At 37.2% G+C, this 14,919-nt stretch overlaps 1 protein-coding gene across 3 annotated transcripts in view; it reads right to left on the reverse strand.

Moving 5' to 3' along the window:
* Window positions 1-14,919, reverse strand: part of CCDC50 (coiled-coil domain containing 50) — an 86,159-nt gene that overhangs the window by 39,056 nt on the left and 32,184 nt on the right. For 2 of the 3 annotated variants that reach the window (XM_078453129.2, XM_078453130.2), the window contains exons 4-6: window positions 14,829-14,919; window positions 8,858-8,975; window positions 3,775-4,302 (exon numbers count right to left, since the gene is read on the reverse strand). In XM_078453129.2, coding sequence (XP_078309255.2) covers window positions 3,775-4,302; window positions 8,858-8,975; window positions 14,829-14,919 — 737 coding nt within the window. The remainder of the gene's footprint in view (window positions 1-3,774; window positions 4,303-8,857; window positions 8,976-14,828) is intronic. The other variant, XM_078453131.2, reaches the window with a different exon arrangement.

Genomic DNA, 14,919 nt, shown 5'->3' on the forward strand with positions numbered 1-14,919 from the left:
GTTCAGGTCATGATCTCATGGTTTGTGAGTTCGAGACCCGCATCGGGCTCACTGCTCTCAGCACAGAGCCCACTTTGGATCCTCCTTCCCCCGTCTCTCTGCCCCTCCGCCACTCATTCTCTCATTCTCTCCCTCTCTCTCAAAAATAAATAAACTTTAAAAAAATGGGCAGAGGAACTGAATACACATTTTTCTAAAGAAGACATACAAATGGCTAACAGGTACCTGAAAAGGTGTTCAACATCACTAATCATGAGAAAAATGCAAATCAAAACCACAACAAAATATCACTTCACACCTGTTAGAATGACTATTATCAAAAAGACAAGAAATAATAACTGTTGGTGAGGATGTGGAGAAAAGGGAATGAACCCTCATGCACTGTTAGTGAGAACATAAACTGGAAACAGCCACTATGGAAAACAGTATGGAGGTTCCTCAAAAAATAAAAAAAATAAGACTACCATGTGACCCAGCAATTCCACTTTTGGTTATTTATCTGAAAGAAGCAAAAAGCACTAATTCAAGAAGATATCTGCATCCCCATGTTCACTGCAGCATTATTTACAGAAGCTAAGACATGGAAACGACCTAAGTGTCATTCAACATATCAATGGATAGAGAAAACTGTGGTGTATATACAATTAATATTATCCAGCCATAAAAAATAAGGACATCTTGCCATCTGCAACAACATGGACAGACCTTGATGGCATTATGCTAAGTGAAATGAGTCAGAGAAAGACAAATACCATATGATCTCAATTATATAGAGAATCATAAAAAAAAAAAAAAAAAAAAAAAAAAAAAAAGTGCTCACAGATACAGAGAACTGACTGGGAGTTGCCAGAGGCAGAGGGTAAGGAGTGAGTAAAATGGGTGAAAGGGATCAAAAGGTACACACTTCCAGTTATAAAATAAATAAGCCTGATGACTACAGTTAGTAATATTGTATTACATATCTGAAAGATGCTAAGAGAGTACATCTTAAAAGTTCTCATCATAAGAAAAAAAAAAACCTTGTGCCTATACATGGTGATGAACGTTAACTAGACTTATTGTGAACATTTTGTAATATACACAAATATGGAATCATTACGTTGTACACCTTCAACTAATATAATGTTATACATTAACTATATCTCAATATAAATGAATGAATGAATAAATGGTTAACTAATAAGTATCTGAAATAATATCTAAGTCCCAAATATCTAGTGGGTAAAGAGTTTATTTGAACTACTGATACATCACTGTAATTCACATGTCTCATAAGCAGAAAATCTCCATCATAAAATACTAGATTTCTGGACTGGCAGGACTGCCCACTAAATAGTAGTATGCTGTGTACCAGAGGTAAAAAGAGCTTATGTGAGTATGTAAGAAGGAACTTCAGATACTACAATGTAAGGCTGTACATTTCATTATAGAAAACAGAGATGCCTTAAATTTTTTTTCAAATGCAGTTAGTTGAAAGAAATTGAAGGAATGGCTGCTCTCATCATGGTAGCCTCAACAATCCAAAAACCAGCTTTCAAAAGATCAGGTGAGCCATACTTAACAGTTTCACATTCAATTCTTAATCTAATCCTTGTCTCCTGTTCATCATTCTCCAGTTTAAGGACACAAGGACCTCCCCCAACAAACACAAATACAGCTTACTTTTAAATTCTCACAGAATAAAACTGTTAAAAGTTTGCTTTTAAACTGTAGAAAAATTAATATGCTGTTATGATTTAATAGCCCATTAGAGAAGTTACCCTCAAAGATGTTATGGTTTTACTGTCCTTTAGAAAGTTAACCAATCTTATATTTAATTTTAACAATTGTATTTTGCATTCCTTTTTCAACTAACTATAAAAAAGCCTGCCCTCAAATTCTCTCATTAGCTCTTTGTCACTCTGCTAGTTTCTTAATTAATAAGTTAATAAAATTTTGGCCTATGCCAACAACTTTAAGAACTATGCTTTTACAAAAACAAGAATAGACACCAGTATTTAGTAATTGCATTTTAATGTAACCTTCTATTCGTGGGGTCACAAAATCAAATGCCTGTAGTAGCTAGGAAGATAGAATTTCTAACGTTGAATATCAAGACCAGCAGCTCTGTTGTAGCCATTTGAGTACCTGCCTAGCCACCTTTTTTTTAAGCCATTGTGTTGGGTCCTTGGGCGAGTTTACCTGCAATTCCAGTAATAGAGTTGTGAGTTAGTATTTCATTTCATATTAGTTTTACCCTTCCTAAGCCTTTTTAAGAAAACCTCAAGAATAACTAAAAGCCGTAAAGATTAACCGGTCCTCAGAGCACTCTTAAAAGATCAGAATCACAGAATCAGAAATGCAGAGGTGGGGGCAACTCTCTCCCATATTAGGACTCCAAGTCTTTCTACATCTGGATATAGTATAACTTACTACAGACAGATGATATCAGTTCTCCTCCACTCCTCCAGAGCTCTTTGTTCAAAATATACCTAATTTATGACTGTTTACTTTCACTCCATCTTTTTGGCTTGACTTATTAAAACCCTCTGAGGCTCAGATCCAAGCATATATCCCCAAACATAAAGCCTGAGGCGAGAATATTTCCAGTAGATACTTAATATGGTTGCTGAATTTTCATTTTCTTTATGACCAAGTCTTTTAATAACTTAAATGACTAACATGATAGGAAAAGATAACACAATAGGAGAAACAAACTAAATCAACCTGAATCTGCAACCTAACCAGTTTCCAGATCCAAAAGTAGAGGTTGGCTGGGCAACAGTTAGGAAGAAAATAAGTAGAGATGCCTCGTTGGTACTCTCCAATAACCCTTACATCGCTGCAAAACTTCAATAAGAGTACAATAGAACCAGGGAGAGGAGTATGATCTAATTATGACTTACAGTGGTAGAACCACAAGGAAAACATCACCACACAGCAGTTTCCAGATAAGAAGAGAGAGAACCATTACTGGGTCAATGAAGGACTTCAGAGGTAAACTCCAGACATGCCAGGACATTCACCTTATTCCTAAACAAATGCCAAGAACTTACCGGATACCGGCATTTCAGAACACCAACTGTAGCATTAGAGTCGTTGATGGTTAGAGCCTAGAAAGTAACTTAAGGAAATGATCTTCAAACTTTAAGTGCAGAGAAATTACCTCAGGTCTAAAATGAGTCCAAACTGCCAGGAGAAACTATAGAAATTATAATATGTGTGAGATCCAGAAAGCTGCTTCTTTAGGAAGCAGCTCAGCTGATTCTGACAAAAATAGACCAAGGCCCACAATTTGAAATATGCTGTTATTAGAGAATGCCTATCTGATCTCTCACTTTACACATGGCAAAGATGAGACCAAGAGAAGCTAGAAATTCCAGCCTTGATTTTCTAGTTAGGCAAATAATACGAAGACAGCATCACAAGATCTGACTTACACCCAGAAATTCAGGAGCTATGATTTGGTATCTGATTCTCTGGTATATGGTCTTGACAAATGAAGAACTGTGTCTGGGATGGGCACGTCCACTGCAATCTGGGGCTGGAAGAACTTTGTAAGGAATTGGTGAATTTTCTTGGAAGGTAGTAGTATAAATGTACAAATATGTTTCTTCTTCCTATACACTTGGTATTAAGTAGATACCTTTTATAATATTTGGCTCCAGGATTTATTTCAAAGCCATGAGTACAAACTACAGAGAAAGAATACGTTGCTGAAGATGCTTATTAAATACATTTGCTTGTATGTATATACATGATACCAGGATTTTCAACATGACCGTCCTTTATTACCTGTGTCATGGAGTTGGAGCCATTTCTCACTCTCTGAGAAGGGAGGAGTCCTGGGCCTGTGTTTCCTTTCTCTGTGCTCACCTTGCCCATGGTCCCTCCCATACACAGCTTCCTTGTAATGAAGCCCTGATTTCTGTGAAGACTTGGGTGAAAGTCGGTCTTGGTGTCTGGACTTTTTTTCCCAATTCTGAGTTCGATGGCTACTGTTAGCCTCCCAGTCATCAAATCCAGTACTCAAAAACACCTCACCACTGATCTTGGGAAGTGGAGGTCTCCGAAGTCTCTCATGATCAGACTGCTTCCTTTCACGCTGCTCAGAGTCAATTTGGGGACTGCCCCTCACTTTGCTCGAGCTACAGGATGACAGAAGTTTCCCTGATGAACAGTAATCTTCTAGCTCTTCCAAGTTCTCCACTGGATGTTTGGGTTTCTCTTTCCTTTGCTTCACAGTGTTTCCATCACTTTGGAGTCTACAAGACCTTGAGACTCCAGAACCCAATTCCCTTGCCCTCCTTGACTGTGGCTGGTCTGAGTGGAAGTGGAGGGATGTGAAAAATAGAAATGCAGGTTAACTTAATGAGCATATGAACTCACCACACAGGAAAGACAGGGCCCATATTTTAAAATGGAGAAGACTGGTTTTTCAACAAACTGCAAAGAGGGGATGGGCATTTATTGGATTGGTCCAGGCATAGATGAAGGATTCTGGGTACATGGTCAAAAATTTAAAAGACTAAAATTATGTGAAATAACTTAAATCTGAAAGAAGAGCTTGATTATGATTATGGAGACTTAATACAGTACTTTAATATTTGCCAATAACAAAAGCCATGGCCATTAAATGTTAAATTCTATTTATAAAACCAATTTGGAAGTATTATGGGGGGAAAGTAGGGGTTGAGGGAGTCTCATAAAACAGAAAACAACCAAGCTTTGTGATAATTAAGGTTTCTAGGAAGAGGCTTTCAAATATTCTTATTGGAAATGATAATAAATCTCTATCAGAATGTTGCTAGTTTCCATTAGAGTCTGAGAAATGACCCAGTTTTTAGTATTCCCCTACTCTCTCTCCTTAGGTGGCCAAAACAAGTATTCCCAGCCATGCAGTTCAATGTGGAAGAGGATGGGGTAGAGAATTTTAAGTGAGTAAATGACCCTGTTATCTTTGGGTAACTCTGCTCCCAAACTTAACTTAAATTTTACAGAGGAAAATATTAAAAATGGATGCCATAATAGAATACAGGAAAAGGAGTCCCTTCCATCCCTACATTCACTTCAAAAAATATGATATTGTATTCTTTCTATAAAAAGACAATATGTGCTAAATATACAAATCCCTAATGTAACACAGGGATTTCAGTAACAGCACATAGAGGTGTGCTTTTGTCCAGTCTCATTCGGGCACAAGCCTATTGCGAAAATGAAGGAAGGGAATTACTATGCACTTTGCAGGGCATATTTAACATTGTCTAAGACCCTTAGTACATTTTGTAATAAAAATAAATCACACGGCACGAGGGTGGCTTAGTTGATTAAAGCATCCAAACTCTTGATTTCTGCTCAGGTCACAATCTCACAGTTTGTGAGTTCGAGCCCTGCACTAATCTCTGCACTGACAGTGTGGAGACTGCTTGGGATATTCTCTCTCTCTCTCTGTCTCTCTCTCTCTCTCTCTCCCCCCCCCCCCCACCTTGAGCTTGCTCTCTCTCTCTCTCCCCCACTCTGTGCACTTTCTCTCTCAAAATAAATGAACTGAAAAAAAAAAAAAAAAAGAAGAAAAGAAACCCTAGTTCCAAGAAAACTACTAAATTATCTAAGATTTGTTCCCTGCTGAAATTACTCACTTGCTGAATTGCATCTGAAACAGCTACCCCAATTTGATGGGATGTAGAGGAAATAAAGGACTATACATTTTCTTAGTTTTTAGGGTTTTTCTTTCATTTTGTTTTTGTTGTCTTAGCTTTTTTATTGTTAATCTAATAAAGGAACTGAGAAAGGGGAAATTTGTGCTAAATGTATCACTGACGCCATAACGCTTCTCAAAACCTTCAAATTGTTTCCTCTTGAACTTTTCAGAAGAAAAGGAGATTTGCTTCAAAGATGATATCCAAATTAAAATCAGTCTTCTAAAATCATCTGAAGAACTTTTGATTACATTTATTTTTTGCATAAAAGCAAAACTGAAACAGAACAATTACTCTCTATGGTAAAAAAGTATCTATAATTTTAGCAAACTATCATTTTAAGTGTGTCTTGACAACTGAGAATCAATTGACTACTGCTATCAATTATTAATATAAATTGACTAGCTACTTAAATGATAACCATATCCAGGGAACAATGGTTCAGTGTTAATACCAATGTTCCCACAAAGGGCTGCATGAATGAAGTCTACCTTCTAGCTCCCAAAAAACAAGGGTTCTGTTTTTGACATGGATATGTGAGGCTATGATTGTTCTTTTGGTGGTGGTTTTAATCCTTTCTGAAAAGTTAACTGATAATCAGTTTTACTTTAGTTGAATGTGTTTCAAGAGTTAGAACAGAGCTGTCACTATATTTTCACAGAGTTGATAGGAAAAAATATCTATTGTCTACTTCACTTGTGTTATCTTCAAACCTGGGAAAGAAAAAAGACTAGGGTGGGGACTGGGACTTGTATTTTTCTTGTGACCAAGTTATTTGGCAAATATAATTAAGTTCCTTACAGCCAACACGTATGCATTTATATATACACATACATATGTATATGTGTATACACACACACTTTATTTGTGTGCTTCCATGTTTGTCTTTCAAGATAAGATGATTTTTGTTTAGAAATGGAAGATACTGTCATACACACATAACACTGATACATGTATGAACAACAGTACTTTGGAGTTTAAGTCCTCACCAAAATTATATTATTTGATCTTCTCAACACCCATGTGAAGGATGTATTTTTAAACTCTCCATCTTACAGATGAGAGAAAGGCTTAATGTGATTATAGTAGATAACTTCTCAACATTACAAATGCTCTAAGGAAGGAATGAAACTTGAACCAAGGTCTTATGACTCCAAAGACCATGACTTAAAAAAGACTAATATGCCTGTAATACAGGTCAGTGGCTTTGAAAGAAAAACATGGATTCACAAATGAATAAGACATGCCATTTTAGTTGATATAAATCTGACAGATGTTTTAGATAATTTCAGATTTGTAGAAAATGTTTAAGTGATCATTTTTAAGATTTATACTGAAGCAAAATAAAAGCTGAAAAGAGGACCACTTCCATAATGATCTATTATAATTATTATATAAGTATGGCAAAAATCAAAGTACACATAAAGATAGAGAAGTACAATTAAAGAATATCCCTATGTGTTGGGAAAAGACAACTGCAAAGAACCTAAGAATTACTTTGAGCATATGAGCCAAATTATGACGGGGTTTCTGTGGAACTCAACTCGGTCTAACTCAAAGGCAAGTGAATGAGGATCACACATGTTCAGCAACATATAAACTCTCAACAACACAACTGAAAAGGAATTCCAATATTCACATACATATGCTCAGGAGGTGAAGACTTCATGATTTTTGTAAATGTTCCTGAAAAACTACTGAATTCTTAACATAGGTAGTCCCCTGCCCTCAAGGATGACAGCACTCTGATCAAAACAACCAGATTTGAGTCCCAATTCAAATTAGTGTAAAGTTTTAACAGAGGGAGGCTAAAATTAATACTTTAGTATACTTAATTACTTGCCATCCTAATGCTTTTCTAGACTTAATAGTTTTATTTTAAATAGTGACTTTTATTTGCAGTGAATATGATTCCAGAGCAGAATTAAAAATAAATAAAAAACACAGGAGCACATTTCTAAGGTTGTAACTGAATATGAAGAATAAACTCTTCACATTCTGGTTTCCAGCACAAAACTATAAGGCAATACTGTTTGTTTGTTTTTTAATTATGTGATACATGATTTCATTAGAAAAACAAGCATAATGAAAATGGTTATCAAGAAAGAGCTGAGCACTTTACTTATGGAAGGAGAGCACATCAAGCAATAGAGAGAGAATCAACCTGCCTATGCCACAGAGCCGAGCTCCACTGGTAACAAATGTAGAACAATGTGACTGGGCAAGATTGTCCTCAACGGTAATAATCCTAACATCTGCATATGCATTCCTTTCATTCCACTCATCAAACACAAACACCTACTTACCTTTTACAATGAAATCACAGAGAAGTAATTGATAATTAGTTCACAAGAGACTTCAGTAACATGGACCTTAATGTCTTTACTTTCTAGAATCTGCTTTAGGTTTTCCTTACTTGTTATCCTAAGTGTGGTCTCCCAGCTGAACTGCAATCAATACGGACGCTAGAATTAGAGGAAATGTCTTTCCTTTGACAGATCTTTTAAAAGGATGGGACAATACTTGCAAATGCTCATTTCCCAACACACTAGTAAGAGAAAGAATCACCAGCACCACAACCGCCACCACAAAGCACCAGCACCACACTGCAAAAGCAGGCACTAGAGAAGAGAAATTCTGAAGGGACTTTTCACCCTCAGGATTTTTTTCTTTATAGTAATCAAACAGCAAGAAAGCAAAATAGCAAGGACAAATAATGATCATGGAATCTTAAATTTTAATTTTGTCATCAACATACATACTCAGCGGCCTATGTTTAAAACACAAGAGCTTTGTTACCCAACTGATGTGCTGTGTACCATCTTCATTATTCATGGCACTTTGCTGCCTCGGACACTGTGCCCAGACTTCCTTGAGAAAGATCAAGCCCAGAGCCTCACCCCATTTTCCACACCCCAATTTATGTGCTTAGAATGTAGTACAGCATTCCAAGTGGCTGCAGCACGAAAGAATGCATGCCAAATCTTACAAAATGCCAGTTGTTTTAACAGCCATGAAAATGGCTCTGGTCATCCAACTAAGGAACAGACGAATTCAGATTCACATAGAACTTGGCCATAAATCCATATGGACCCTGAGGTCACTTTACAGACAAATTTAAAGGAGTGTCCTATGGTTGAGTCTAGGGATAGAGTAAGTCATAATGTAGTCATTGTTACCTCCATTTTCATAGTAGTAATTATCTCCATAAGCACTGGATCCAGAGGACTCTGGAAAGTGTTTCTTTCGCTTTTTCTCTTCCTGTAACTCCTTTTCTTGCAAAAGGCGAGCTATGTCCTGCAAATAAAGAGAGAATGCTAACAAATATTACCAGAGAACAAACAAACCTTTTACAATGCAACAAACTCCATCCAGTGGCCCTAAAGTCAATGGTTTGACACTCCACTGCCAATCTCTTATGGACTCCATCCATAGCTTTCCAGACTTCATGGCATTAAGCTCATGCTATTCAAATACTCAGTGGAGTAGCACATGATCCAGATGAACAAGAAAGACTTTTTGGTTAATTGAAATTTAAACCTAACTCAATCTGGGACATACAAACACCTAGTATTTCTAAAGCTGATTAAACAACAGAATTTTTAAAATTCTTATTTGTGGGCCCTTTTTCCAAGACGATGATTCACTAAGCCTGGATGGAAAAGAGTGCAGTAATCTATAAAACATTAAAATTGTATATACAATTTAATTTTGAAACTTTGAAAAAAATTATTTGGCTGATTTAGCTTTGCATTAGAGCACCACTGAAAAAGACAAAATGGTCTCCCTCCTATCTCCCCCTTGCTTCTTTGCCAGGCAAGTTTTTACAGTTACTGAGTGATGAATAACATTCTGACCCTGCCCCCCCAGCCTATGATGGCAAAGGTATATGCAAATAACTAAAATACAATTAAATCATGAATGCCTCAATAAAAGAGTAAAAATGTCAATGTGAGTATAAAAGAGGCAAATCTTATTTCTGCTTACATGAATTAGTACAAGTCTTTGCATTTGGAATTACTGTTTCATAAAACATAATTTGAGAAAACAAACCTAAAAGAACTCATAAACCCTTCTGAAGTCATTTTCAATTATTTTTTAATTAATCATATTAATCAAGTAGGCTTACTTTGGGTTAATGTGTAAAAAAAAACAAAAAACAAAAACAAAAAAAAACCCTCCATAATTAAAAGACCTTCTGGTAACTACATTCATTTGAATGAAAATTCACCATTATATTTCATCTTTCCCTTTTCTGTCATTCAAGCTCACCCACCTCTTGAAAATTTGAAACAATGAGCATAAGACAGAACACAGTTAAAGATCTCTAGATGCTAGAAAAAAGTAATTTTAATAAAAACATGTATTTACTGATTGCCTTCAAGGAACCAAACATTCTCCTAGAGTCCTCTGTAGAAAAACAGGATATATGATCAATATCTTCAAAGCCTTACCTATTAAGTTTTAGAAGCAAAACCATTAGCACGATTTAAGACCCTGTGAAAGGGGAGTGCTCTAAGAGAGGCATTATCACAAACCAGGTGCAATGGGGCCCAAAGGAGCCTAGCACATCTTCCCCAAGCACATGACAAATTACTAAACTATTGTGTTGAATTCCTTATGCTACTTTTTTGGTTTATACGATTTTATATCAGGGTTACTTCTCCCTGAAAGGTTCCACTTGTATTCCTCAATGGTGGGAAACGAGGAAATTTCAAAATGAGGAAATCTTCAGCACAAAATCAAGGAAATCTAAAAATGTGACTGTCAAATGACTATCAGAAAGGAAAAAAAAAAGAAGGAAAGACATTCCATTAGATTGCTACACTTCTTTTTTTTTTTTAATTTTTTTTTTTTTTTCAACGTTTTTTATTTATTTTTGGGACAGAGAGACACAGAGCATGAACGGGGGAGGGGCAGAGAGAGAGGGAGACACAGAATCGGAAACAGGCTCCAGGCTCCGAGCCATCAGCCCAGAGCCCGACGCGGGGCTCGAACTCACGGACCGCGAGATCGTGACCTGGCTGAAGTCGGACGCTTAACCGACTGCGCCACCCAGGCGCCCCGCTACACTTCTTTATCAACCAGTAATTAACATCTAATTCAGTAGGGAACTCTCAAGAGGTATCATCTCCAGAGGGGTATAAGACCAGAAAACAATATACCAGTTCTATGGATGCAAAAAACATCAATATAACTAAGATAAGAAGAAAGAAGAATTTTCTCAACCAGGCACCTTCCACTCCCTCCCCCTTTCTGGCCATACATGTATAATCTTATTTTTAAAGTGCCAAAACATAGGAAATTTTTTTAGTAGCTAAAATGTACTGCTATTTGAGCTATGCTCTAAATATTACCAACTTATATAAATACTTTTTTAGAACATGAAATTCTAATCACTTTCACACTAAATTAATTTTTAATGTAAACTGGTTACTAAGTTTATCCCTGAACAGTTCATATTATAAATGGCTTCAAACTATTGGATTAGTGCCACAGACTTTTCATAAAATGGTGATGCTAATGTTTACTCAAGCAAAAAAAAAAAAAAAAAAAAAAAAAAAAAAAAAAAAGGTTTGCCCTAAAACAGTTGGCACATTCACATATATTTGGACCTAGGTTCAGAGACACACATATACCTATAGTTATTCACACACATACACATACACACATGCTTAAGAATTTCATTTAAAAATAAGTTAAATCAACTAAACACACATTCCTTAGCCTTATTAAATAACACTGACAAATGTTTATGCTATGACTAAAGAAAATGATCCCAATGGAATTAGTCCATTTTAATTACTTACAAACTCACACAGTCCAGTATTCCCAAAGGCTACAACCCTTTCTTCAACAGAGGCTTAGAGAGAAATGCAACTACTATAGTCACACTATGTAAAACAAGTTTTTTTTAAAAAAGGAAGAAAGGAATGAAGGGAGGGAAGGAGGAGGGAGGACAGAAGAATAAAAGAAAAAAGAGAAAGAGAAAGAGGAAGAGGAAGGGAGGGAAGAGGACTGGGGAGAGGAGGAAGGGGAAAGCTACAATGCTGGTAAGACTATCTCTCTCCTTCTGTAAACTTTTTTTTTTGTTGGTTTAACTTTCGTATATCTGTCTCCCTGAATGGAAATGCTACTTTCCTTACATATGTGCTCTGTTAAAAAGCACAATAAAATTATACCATAACAAAGTCAGAAATGCTAATTAACCCACACAGAGTTGTGTAACTCTACTCTTCATGTACAATGTTGTTCAGGAAAAATACTCTGTCCCAATAGGAAAGAGACCTTGGATTCTACATCTGGTTGTTTGGGGAGTTAGAAACAACCAAAGAAGAACTGACCCCAAAAATCTCTTAAAGAGATCTGGGTGAAAATCCAGAGAGGAATTTTCCACAGCCCTGCTGTCCAATAAGAACATACTAGCTAAGCAGACTCCATAAGAAAATAGAAGAGCACAGAGAGAGAGAAGAGAAGGGAGGAAAAAAAAAAAAAAAAAAGAATTAGGTCAGTTCACGAGTAACAGGCAATGATGTTTTTTTCAAAAGTTGGCCAGAAAAATTCCCACTATTATCTCAACTCAGTGTCCTCTGTGAGGCACCGTGGACTAAAATAAACAAATATGTATTATCATACATTCTTCAATGACAAACTTTACTAATGCAAATTTTGTGCATTTAATATTAATACCATACCAGTCAGCTGAGAGCCCTATCTTCAGATAAGAAAACACCTCTGCACGGTAGGCATATTCTGATCTAAAGAATCAGCTGAAAAGTCAAGAGTCTGAATGGAGCTTTTAAGGCTAGTCTCACTAAATCTCCACAGCTGCACTTCTCATTCAGTCTCTGACAGCACTGGGGAATGGGACCATTTCTGTAGGTCAAACAACAGAGGAGGGCAAGGTAGCTGGGAGATGTGTAAAAGCAAGAAAACTCTTGGCTCAGATCACACAAGACTGGAATACACTTGAGCCCGTTTATTTTTCCCCCTTTCTAATTTAGCACACATCTCTTTCTGTATAGAAATCAGAGCTGTTATAAGGGGCAGAATGGTGGGGAAACACTAGGCAAGAAAGCAAAAAGAAAAGAAATTAACTTAGTATGTAAGAAGCTAAGTTAATATGCACCAAAGGCATTAAACCTCACAACAGCCCTCTAGTGTATGTGCAATTATCATGACTTCTCCATTTCGGAACCTAAGGTTCTACCTGGGTAAGTAAAATGCTGAAAGCCACAGCTAGACATTAAAGAGCTAATATTCAGACTCAGAGCAGCCTAACTCGAAAATCTCCATGTTTTGTTGTATCACAGGACATCCGTGTCAGAAGCAGTCAGTCAGGGAACCTGAACTGTACAGATATTTCTTGGTCATCTTATTATAGCTGGAGACCAGTCACTGACTTCCTCAAGTCTTAATTTCTTCATCTGAAGAACAGAGTCAATCACTACACTGCTCACTTTATACAGTATTACCACGAGACTATTTATTGTGATTGCTGTTTAGATTCTACACGCCTAAATAAAGTGCTTTGGTTTCTCTTTCTATCCTGTTTTTCTTGAATGGGGGGGGATCACAGGACACCAGTAGCATTTATAAGAAGCCAACTTCATTACTCTGTTATTTTTTAAAATAGAAGCTTTCCTGTTCAGAAAATATAATCACTTCTTTCAGTTCCCAATTTCATCCCCAAAGCTAAGTCTTGACTACACAGAGTAACACATCCTGCAGGAAGAAAGAGTTCCTGTGTTGATAACAGGAAGGATAAAAAGCAAATCCTAATGCTTACTTGCAGTTCTGATTATCACATGATCATGGTTTGTTTCTTAAAGAAAAGCTAAATACACACATAGCAGATCTCCCGCTCACCTGGCACTGAACAAGGAGTCTTAGAGGGACAAGGATGGCTCAGTGGGAGCAGCAGTATATGCAGGCTGCTTGACTGATGGTCATCATCCCATCTATTTAACAGGGTGATTCCGTGTGCTGGTTTACCCAAGGCAGGCCCAGCTTATGTAATTATTAATAGTCCCCCCTTGAACCTAGAAGAATATGTGAGTATACATACAATAAATCATATGGCCATCCCCCTATTAAAATTCTAAATCATTTTCTTCAGTCTGTGGCCAAGAACAGCACAGCTGGTTTGAAAGAAGAAAAGAATCAGTACATGCTGAAAAGGAATTGTTTGTAAGAAAGGCTAAAAGTATAAAACAAAGGAAATAGTTAAATGCAAATTCAAGTCTCCTTACCAAAAAACACTACTGCTACTTGTAGTCATTTTCAACTTTAAAAACAATACAATTTAAAAATATATACAGAATTAAACTGATTAGTTCCTTGAGGCAGCACATCACAGGAGAGTCAAGCCATGAACAGCAAAGAGTGAGAGCACTGGTGGCCCCTGGCCTCTCATGATTGACACGCCCTGACTTGTGTTCAGACCACACACAGGTCTGCTCTCCCTCTCTCAAGATTGCACGAATAACCCACAAACAAACACCCTGTATGGTTTGAATAGTGTCCCCCAAAAAGTAATTTCTACTAAGAACCTCAGAATATGACCTTATTCAAAAATAGGGTCTTTACAGATGTAATTAGTTAAGAGAAAATCATACTAGATGAGGGTGGGTCCCCAATCCAATGACTGGTTTCCTTTTAAGAAAACAAGAGGACACAAAGACACGGGAAGAAGGCCATCCGACCACAGAGGCAGAGACTGAAGTGATCCAGTGACACTCTAAGAAATGCCAATGATTGTCAGGAGCCAGCAGAAGCTAGGGAGAGGCAAAGAAGCATCTTTCCTAATAGGCAGCAGGACCCACCAAAACCTTGATTTTGGATTCCTGGCCTCCAGAACTGTGAGAGACTCTATTTCTACTGTTTTAACCACATCAAGTCTGTGGTAATTGTTAAGGCAGCCCAAGGAAACTAATTCACCTCTTACGTTGAATTAGCATCATCTTTAGGAAGAGTTCACTTAGGTTATCGAGGGGCAATAAACAGTGGTCCATGGAGGGCAACACTTGGACTGTGCACCACCAAAGAGGAGAGTTCTGCTGCCCATCCGGCAACCCTGCAATGAGTCCATGAATACAGAAGGCAGCCCTTCCTCAAGGCTGGGGTGGAGGGGCATTATCTTAGTTGTACCTCATCTTTCTTCTCCTGAATGCGTCGTCTCTCGGCCTCAATAGCCAGCTTCTCCTGGATTTCCTGAGCAATTTCACAGTCTTGTTGTTCA

This window comes from Panthera onca, chromosome C2 (genome assembly GCF_046562875.1).
Source record: "Panthera onca isolate mPanOnc1 chromosome C2, mPanOnc1 haplotype 2, whole genome shotgun sequence".
NCBI lineage: Eukaryota > Metazoa > Chordata > Mammalia > Carnivora > Felidae > Panthera > Panthera onca.